The sequence below is a fragment of the Empidonax traillii genome, unplaced genomic scaffold (genome assembly GCF_003031625.1).
Source record: "Empidonax traillii isolate 1590-97213 ecotype Southwest subspecies unplaced genomic scaffold, ASM303162v1 scaffold172:size1107868, whole genome shotgun sequence".
Classification (NCBI taxonomy): Eukaryota; Metazoa; Chordata; class Aves; order Passeriformes; family Tyrannidae; genus Empidonax; species Empidonax traillii.
The window spans coordinates 315279-325186 of record NW_020955365.1 but is presented as its reverse complement, the minus strand read 5'-3'; the positions used below and the strand labels follow the sequence as shown (position 1 = coordinate 325186).

The 9908-nt window shown below is 37.9% G+C and overlaps 1 protein-coding gene across 7 annotated transcripts in view; it reads right to left on the bottom strand.

Moving 5' to 3' along the window:
• NR1H4 (nuclear receptor subfamily 1 group H member 4) overlaps window positions 1-9908 on the bottom strand; it is a 46465-nt gene that overhangs the window by 15225 nt on the left and 21332 nt on the right. For 6 of the 7 annotated variants that reach the window (XM_027885780.1, XM_027885777.1, XM_027885782.1 and 3 more), the window contains 3 exons: window positions 9088-9450; window positions 3951-4103; window positions 217-350 (listed from right to left, as the gene is read on the bottom strand). In XM_027885780.1, coding sequence (XP_027741581.1) covers window positions 217-350; window positions 3951-4103; window positions 9088-9450 — 650 coding nt within the window. The remainder of the gene's footprint in view (window positions 1-216; window positions 351-3950; window positions 4104-9087; window positions 9451-9908) is intronic. The other variant, XM_027885781.1, reaches the window with a different exon arrangement.

The window sequence follows — 9908 nt, the reverse complement described above, 5'->3', positions numbered from 1 at the left end:
TACTGTATGGATTTTATAGATGCTTTACAGCATATGTAGAGTTTTGACTAAAAATATTAGAACCACTTCTCAAGGTACTTCCTTGGCTTGATGGAAGATGGAGTTTTAATTAATAGAGACAGCTCCAGAGAGTTTTCAATACTCTATTTTCACTGTATTAGACACATTTAACAAAAACCACCAGTACTGCACAAGCTATTACAAGAATTCTCTTACCCTATATATTTTAGTTGTAGATGTTACTTGTTTCACATCCTGGCTGTCATTATCTTCGTTGACTGTCTGATCTGGGGGCTGCTTCACATTTTTCCGTAGTCTTTTTGACTTGCACTGTATCTCAGTTAACAGACCTAGAACACATAATCCAACACAAAGCAATTTGATTTATATATGCCTCAGGCACTGAATAAGTACATAAGCATGTCCGTGAGTGCCCTTTACACCAACAAACCTGTTTACCTGTGCAGATAATTTCTTGAATGTGTCATTATCTTTGGATGTGAGTCTAATGAGTCATGCTGTGTACATGCTAATGAGTAGTCTAGCCCAGATGGAGCTCATCTGCAGAGCAAGACAGTTGTTTATGGTGACCCAGCATCCACACAATGAGCATGTCAGGGGTCTTGCTTTGGACCAGCTCTAATCTATTCTTACAGACAGAAAACCTGTTAGTGATGTGAGTGAGCTGGATTATGCTTTTGGTTTAGTTTTAGACAAAAAACCCCACCCCTTCCTATGCTCTAAGACTGGAACCAAAGTGCAATGAAATAGGAGCAATTGGAAGACAGTCATCAGAGGTGTGCTCCTCATCTGCTCCAAAACAGCAATCCAGGTGCATCTGTTTTTAGACAAAGGGCACTGGATATTTTCAATAATATTTAAGCAATATTATGTCTATTGTGCAGAATCTTCAGACAGAAAGCCCACTCAGAAGAGTGGACTCAGGGCTTTAGCCACTACTGTGTCACTACACAGATAAACCAAGAGCTAAATATGAAGAGCCAGAAGTAACTCAGACTGACAAAGGTACCTTTAAAATGTATTTATTTAAAACTTTAGGAGCTGGTCTTGTTGTTTTGCTTTTCAGTGTATTAGAGGACTGTATAAAGCCCTGGCTTTGTCACAGAGTTTCTCTTGCCCCAGTGAAAAGACTTCTGCACTTGTGCTTTGGAGGGTTTGTACTTGTGGTGTTGTTTATTTTTTTTTTTTGTTCTAGACTACATTTCAGAACCTTGAACCAGGGAGAATCCTTGAGTGGATGTCATAAAAATTAACAATTTGCTTATGCTAACAAAAGAAAGGGACAATAGGTACCCTATACAATCTGTGGAAGACAGTCAGAAAGCACAAATGAACAAGCAAACAGCTAAGTATTCATCTAAAAATAAACCTATCAGCATGGGACTGAGTTTCTTTCTTTCTTTCTTTGCTTCTTTCAAGTATCCTTTCCATTCTTCACCTTTGTAAATGCAGAGCAGGAAAATAAGCTCATTCGGTGAGTATATGATGTGGAGGAAGATACCATGAAAACAGTGAACTTCGTTGTGAATGTTTTTAATTTCCTGTTTAAGCCCTATATAAAATAACCTACCTGAACTGCTGAGAGAAGAGGAAATTTACATGATTAAAATAAGACCTGCAAATAATACCTCAAAAGGAGGGAATAGGAATGATGGAGATAATAATTGGTATCGAGCCATGTAATTTGTGGTGCCACACAGCACCATAGATTTCTTTTTCTAAATTATTCAGTGCATCCTTTGGTAGTGTTAATAGGCTCGTGCTGTTTTCCACCAGCTTAGGGTCTAGTCTACTGCCTTCTTAGGGAAAATTGGCTTTACGTTTGCCTTAAGCATTACTACAAATTTTTCTCACGTTTCCTGCTACTGAGTATTACCTTGACATCTTATTCTGGCTCCATTGAAGTCAGTTGAAAAACTCATGTGTGAGACAGGACTTTACTTTTACCTCAGAGATATCTAGGTTTCAATGGGTATTAAATTCTAGGAAGAGTTGTAGAACCAGAGTCTTCGCTAGGTAGACATTTCACCCAAATATTTGCAGTTTAGATCAAAATGATAGCAAATTACTGAAATTGATGGGCAGTAATTTTAGTCTGTCTGTACTTTCTGTATAGAGGGCAGGAGAAGGATTGTTGAGTAGCTGTGCCATAAATATTTATAATACTCTACCCCCTTGCTCAGAGGGAAAAAAGAATCCACAGAACTTGCAATTACAGTCGTACAAAATGCGCAAGTGAAACAAAGTTCAAGGTAACCTTTTATTTCCTAGTCATATTTTTTCACATAAATGCTCTATACTACGAGAAGTTTCATGTTTTACTGTCCTGTATTGCCTTGAACTAAAAGCAATTATACTGCACACTCCTATTTAAAGGCCATTAAACAGTGCCTTGCCAAACATCCTCATTGCAGTGCATTAGAACATGCTTATGCTTAAGTCATGAGCAACACAAGATACCCTACGTTTCCATTGCAGAGAGAGAGTCAGATGGCAGTGGCACTCACTGGCTTTTATTTCACATATGCCAGTCTGTGAAAATGATAGACCAGTATAAAAGTTTCATGTGGTCCCAGTCAGTATTATTTACGCTGACCTGGTTTTTTTCAGCAATGGGCTGTCACACTGAGTGAATCAAGCTGTTTTGAACCCTCAAAATTTTGGAACAATGGATCAGGGATTAGCTCCACCGGGAAGTTATTTTCCTCTGACTCTGCAAGGCACATTGAGTTCTGTCATCACAGTGGTGTCTGCTCATATATTTACGTATTGCTTGAGAATATGTCATATCTCAGGATCTTTGCAGCCTGTTCAATTTGCAGAATGAAAGATTAATTACATTATGCTGGCAACGCCTTACAAATATTGATGAAGCTTATTGTTTCTCACACAACCAACAGTTAATACAGCATCTTCTGATCAGATTAAAGGATAGAAATATATTAAAAATTCCAAGTAGATTAATTTCCTGTATGAACCTAAACTGGTTTCACACATACGTGTATGCTAAAGTGATTGGAGCCATCAAGAAAAATAAATTGTAGTCCTATTCATGGAAGGCAGAATAGCAGATGTATACAGATTGTTTTCAGGAGCAAGCCTGGAAAATAGTGCAGTAACTCATAAAAGAACCTTAAACGTGTTCAAAGTTGCACTCAAATATCCCTGTTGTTCTCTGTTATCCAGTTTGAAGCTCAATAAAGTTTATAAACTGTTCACGGGAATAGAATATTCATATTTAATATGAAACATTATTAAAATCCATCAGGTTAATTTCTGGAGACACTTCTACCTATGTGCCTATATGCAAGGCAGGAAAATCTATAGAGTTATAAGAAAAGCTAATGAGACTATAAAAAGAGGCTAGCCCTTAGCTGGCTTTTCCTGATTGCTGGGTGAGGTCTGGGAACATACACTTGGCAAGTCCAGAGAAACTTCCTGCTAGCAACATTCCTGCTCTTTTCTTGAAAATGGCATTGTTTGTGTGCCAAAATTTGGACTAGGCTAGCAAGAACTTGACAGGCAGAGCCCCAGAAAGAGCAGGAAATAAAAGCACCAGGACTTTCCTGCTCTGGCTTTCCCAATACTGCAAATTCTTCAATCCTGGGGTCTCCCAGGACTGAGGAGACTTCCTTACTCTAACTGCTTTTCCCTCCCACTCAAGCAGACTAATAGCTGTCATCTAGTGCAGGATAGCCCTTCCTTCACCATTTGCTTAGCTCCTACACCCTTGTATCCCTGACTGCTAACAAAATCCCATTGCTTATAAGTGCATTTGTCTTTTTCAGCAGGGTTTGATGCACAGGCATGGCATCATCTTTAACACACCTTCCACCTGCCAAATGACATATTTTATATCTTAATTATTAAAAACATACTAATTAAGCAAATACAGTATTTGATGCATTCTGACTATATGATGCAAATACCTGTATACATACATTCAGCCAACATGCCCATTTGTTTGCATTTCCTTAGACGGCACTCCTGGCATTTTCTTCTCATGTACATGTCCATCTCGCAGTTGCCTCCATTTTTACATTTGTATACTGCATTTTTTGTGATACTTCTTCTGAAGAATCCTGCGTAACACAGTAGTGATATAGATGAAAGAAAACACTCAAAGAAGAAAAGTCATAAAGCTGAAGAGCACCTCCATCTGCATTGGATTTTCTGAATGACCCATGTTCTGCCACAAGTTTCTTTCGTTGTCTGAATGATGTCCTCTTGGTATTTTGTATTGACAACAGTATCAAAGTCATATAATTTAATAAATTAACATGATAAATCAGGGGAGCAAACATTAGACATTAACCCTACTAAGGTCCTGGAATTGCGAACGCTGTAAAAATTCAAACCCAAATCTGAAACCTGCAAGGAGCAGGCTGAGCACCAGAACTAGAGCCAGAGGGTGATACCATAAAAACAGTGAATAAAAAAAAAAGGGGTCTGTTAAGTCTCTTGAGGAACAGGATATGCAGAAAGAGAGTTGAGCAGCTAATCACCCTTCCCCCAGTTCCTGGGAGCAACAGGAGCTCCACATACTGGTTTGCTCACCCACCCTCAAGTTTAATAAGGAATCTGCATTGTATTGCCTATTGTATATGTGGCCCTCTCCCCTGTTTACAAGACATTCCAGCCTTATTCACTAAATACTGTCCACTTGATGAGTTAAGCTGTCACCTAATTTCACCTGCACAGGCAGTCTTTGCTGTCAATGTTTCCTTAATTTTTAGTGTGACTCACTGTACCATCACACTCTTTTCACATTAATCTTCCTTTAGAAGAGACTATTTAGCATCAGATACAGAGAGAATCAGTTTTCCTTCCCATATGAGGGGAGTTTTCTGAATAAACTTCTGGTACCTTCTGCTGGCACATCACTGATTTATTCTGTGCTTCAAACTAGAGCCCTGTGTAAATTTACATTAACCAGAGCTGTTAAAAAACCTTTGCTTTCTTATCACCACTGGCTTGCACAATAAATTCATCATTTTCCAAGCTGTCACTTTGATGCACTAAAAAAGGCACTAGATAAGACCCAAACTCCCATATTCAAATTATAGAGCAAATTCGGATGTGAATCTGAAGGATTTGTCTGTGTATTTGCAGAATGCATACAGCTAAGTTACCACCCCACTGAATCTAAGCAAGATAACAGATGACATGATGATTACCACTGTCAGATGACCATTTCCCAAATTTGATCCCTTCCAAGCACCAATGCATAGCAACCAGTAAAAAAATTCCTCTACCTGGTCAAAAAAACCCTGGCATTTCTCTGAATCCACAATAATTACTGCTTGAAATCTTTTCCATGCTGTCCATTTTATTGGCTGCTTTTCAAATAAATGCAGTTGACTGGCATCAGTCTCTTTTGAAATGCAGATTACTTAGAACCTCCAGGAGCCCCAGGCATTATTTTTATTCATCATTCACATGGCTTTAATACATTACTGTTTACCGCTCAGGGAAGGGAGAAAAAGGCCTGCATTTAAACTGTAGGTTCTTCATGTCAGTTAAAGGGAACTGCATCTGCTTTGTGTCATTTATGAATTCTGTTAACTTTAAATCCTATAATTTATGACAAATTCATTAGAAGTAAATTTTGAAAAGCTCTGCACAAATATTTATGACATTCTAAGACTGACTGATGACTTTATCACTCAACCTATCTACAAGGTGTTCATTTGCTTCTTCATGGGGGAACAAAGTGAAAGAGCTTTAGTAAAGGAGTTTTCTAAGATATGCAAGAATGTGGAAGAAGAATGCAAAATTATGGACACAAAATCTAGGAACCAAAAAGATTCAAGCAGTCAAATATATTCTCTTGAAAACCAAGGTTTTGAAAAAGTGAAATAATGTGAAATGAAAAGTGAAATAATTTGAACAGCTTTCTTCATAATTAATTTTGAAATTAAATTTTTGTATGAATGAAAATTATATATATATATAATTCATTATTAATTCAAAATGAACTTAAACTGCCTGAAATACTTTATGTGTGACTATCTATAACAGGAGGAATTTTACTAAAATTTAAAAGTTAGTAGACATGGCACATGTTAAACTAACAAAGGGTTAGTAACCCCAAAAGCTAAAGGTTTTTCTGGCACAGTCTTTTATCTGATCTTGCCAAATTACAAAAAGCTTATGTTGGCTGGAAATGTTGAATTCGCTTTGTTCTCTTAGATAGTCATGAATATGATTAATTATGGTAGAGCTGCTCCATTGTTACTGATGCTGATTTTTTTCTCATGAAAATCATGCAAGTTGAAAGAGGACAGCTGTAAAAAGTGTAGATGAAAGCTTCGGAAATATCTCTGTTTGCCATCCTGATTGATTTTAATTTTAAAAGTTTTTGAAGTTCACAACTGCTAACAAAGCACCTGCTCTGCTCTGTCAGACTATCAAGACTTCTTCTGGCATTCCTTCCCCCTGCCCACAGTGATGGGTGTTAGTGAGGAGAAGATTAAAGCAGGACCCTTCTTTGCAGGAAAAATTCTCAGTCTGTTGTGAGAGACATGAAGCAGTCCAGGAGGGGTTTGAATACTGCAAAAACTCACACTGCAAACTTGCAATGAGGGAATGCACAACTAGCTCCTCATGGAGTTAGAAAATAGTTTGGGTTGGAAGGGACCTTAAAGATGGGGACCTTCTCTTTCAGCAGAACTTATTCTATGGCTTTATTAAATAAGCACAACACTACGTCAAATTTGTTCTGTAGCATTTGGAAACAGCCCTTAAAACCCAGTACCGCTATGCAGGCTGAGGCTATACCAGAATATCTTTGATACCTATCTGCAAAGGTTGTCTCAGAAACAGCCTTTATAGTAGCACGTTTAAATATAGTGCATTGCTCCTTCTACTGTAAATGTTATGTAAATATTAATTAAATAGTTCATACATGTTTGTCAATGGATGGTACTGTATTAAAAATATATAGCAGTGTATACCCCTGCCAATATCTTCAGATGAATATTCTCATGAGAGACAACAAATAAGATCTTAATATTGATCCTTCTGCTCAGGAAAGAAAACCAAAACTTATGGAAGGTGTTGCCGAATGCATTACCCAGAAAAGAATTTTTTTAAAAACACTTAAAGTATTCATCACAGAGGATTAAATCCCATAAAAATATGTGTGAAACCTCTCCCTTTGAATAAGAACATTCACAGCATCCAGGGAGCAGGGATGCTGCAAGGTGAGCAAGCTGAAAGGGATCAGCATATTATTTTGGACTCACATTGAGCATGAATTAACAGTCTTGTTGCGTAAAAGAAGGGCTAATCTCATACTTGGGAGTGAGACACACAGGAGGTAGTTCCTCTACTGCACCGATAAGAGCACAACTGAATTAACCGAGCCTAATTTTGCTCTCCATGCTCTGAAGGTAATGTATACCCACGTGAAAAATTCCACAGATATACGAGAATGATCGGAGGTCTAGAAAACATAGTATCTGCTTCACCTTGTCAAACAGAATTACTGTCCTCAGCATATCGTTTTACTGAATCAGCTGGTACTTTAATCACCTCTAAAGTTTATTGTAGAAACAGAATGCATTATCCTTAAATAACTCAACTTTTACTGTGTTTGATCGTGGGTACTATTCTTCGTAATTGATGTTGCAGTCATGAAACAGAACAAAAACATAAAAGAGATTATCCCAATAAAGCAGTAAAATTATGGTTACATAGAGTGATTCAAAATGAATTAGTAGGGAAGTGGATGCATAACTCCTTTCAGCATGGGTTTCAGTCTGGATAGTTCCCTGGTGATTTTTAATCTCTCTCCTAGAAACATTCTTTGGAAATTTCAAAGTTTGTAATTTTAAGTCTGACAAGTTGTTAAGACATTTAATAATGAAGTTAATAAACAGTAGGAATAGCTTACTATCAGAATAAATGTATCACTACTTAGGATCTTCATATCAAAATTGAGTTTAATCTGATTTATAATGACAGCATTCATATGAGTTAATTCATAATTTTTTCCTTGGAGACTATTCACACAACAGAAAGAAACACATCTTTTATTTATTGGAATTACTGAGATAAACTATGTGACCCTTGACTGTATTCATGTTTAGAGTGGTTGACTAGTGTGGTCTGTTGTTTCCTCACAAATGATTTTGTGATAGATAAAGCAAAAGCCCAAAATTAGTTCAAGGTCCACTGTCTGTGACAGTGAATTCCACATCAAGATGTTTTAGTGCTTCAGTAGTATCCATGCTTTAGCCTTTCTCCGTGGAACAGAAATTATAATGAAATATTCACAGAACAGAATGAAAAACTAGGGCACTATTTTTCTGTACCTCAGCCTTATCACAGAATAACCATCTTCAGGTTTAATCGTTGGCATAACCTTTTTTCCTTCTCTGATATCTAGCAATCATGTTTCCAATAATGGCAATTATTTTCTATATCCCATTTATCCTGATACCAACATGTGAATACTGTTCTTCTAAGAAGCAAGATATTTGTCCTACAGATACCACCTGCTTCCTGAAGAAGCTTTCTCCTTGGAGACAGCAGCTGTTCCCAGAAGAAAGTCTAAAACTAGAAATCTTCTCATTTTACAAACCTGAAGACACCAATCATATCCTTCAGGAGCTGGGGGCTGCTGTAGGAGCTGACAGCTTTCACTTCCTTTCAGTGCACCCTACAGAAGGCACCTGGGCTGGTTTTACAGCTATTTTCTAGGGTAGCCTGAACTCCCAGAGGCCTCCATGGGTGTGGTTCCTTCCAAAGGTAGAGAATGGCATAAGCAGCCTCCATGGACAGCAGAGCCAGGCTCCACATAGCAGCTGTTTTTCAGTTTACCAAGAGCTATTGGTGCTCAAGAGCCATAGGCTAGCTTACTGTGATGTAGAATCATAAGACAGTGGTAGAAGACACTGCTAATCTGTCTTTGGGGAAAATACAGAATAGGGCACAAGATATGGAAATGTAGATTTTTAAAATGCTTAATGACTTAGATAAAATTAACAAGAAAGTTAAAAACTATTCATAAACCACCATGCTTACTAGCTGAATTAGGTTCTGTAATTGATTTCATCCTACCTTTGCATCCTTCACAAGTAAGGGCATTGTAGTGGTACCCAGAGGCTTTGTCACCGCAGACCACACAGAGCTCTTCTCCTTTCACTCTTCCCGTAGAGTGACCCAGTCTAGGTTTTTTGGCTGCAGGGATATCCAATATCTCTGTTTCCCTTGTGAAAAAGGTCTCTGAGGGTAATCTCCTGAGTTCGTACATCCCAGGGGAATACCATTCCTCATGCTGTGGAGGGTAGAAGCCTAGGTTGGGGTAATAAGGTGGCGATGATATCTGAGGCTGAACTTGGGGAAATGGCACACTGTTGTACTGTGCATAAGGTGACACATCTGCCTCTTGTACTGGAGAACTCATTGGTTCTGAAAGGACACCTGGAAAATAATAATGTAAAACCAATCTCTATTACTACCATGAAACTGTAGTTATTAGAGAAGTTGCCACTTCCAGACGTCTATATCAAAAATGGGGTACAACAAAAAGATTGCATTATCTGAGCTCAGATTTGCTACACAAATACACCGCAAGGTGTTTTAAAAATAACCTGGTCATCTTTAGCCACTCCTCTATCATTGGTGGAAATGTCCAGCACTGGCACTTACATAAAAAAAGAATTCTTGAAAGATATTGCACAGATAATCATATAATTGTTCATTTTATAGGAAAGAGCAATCCACATCCCAGAGTAGCTAGCAACCCATATTACCAGAATAGAGGAAATCCAAAGAAATGCCAAAAGTCCTGTGGCATTGGCGAAAGCTAGATCAAGACTCAAACGTCATATTAATCCTTCTTTAATTTAGAAAGAACACATTAAGACAGAGAAAAGCAG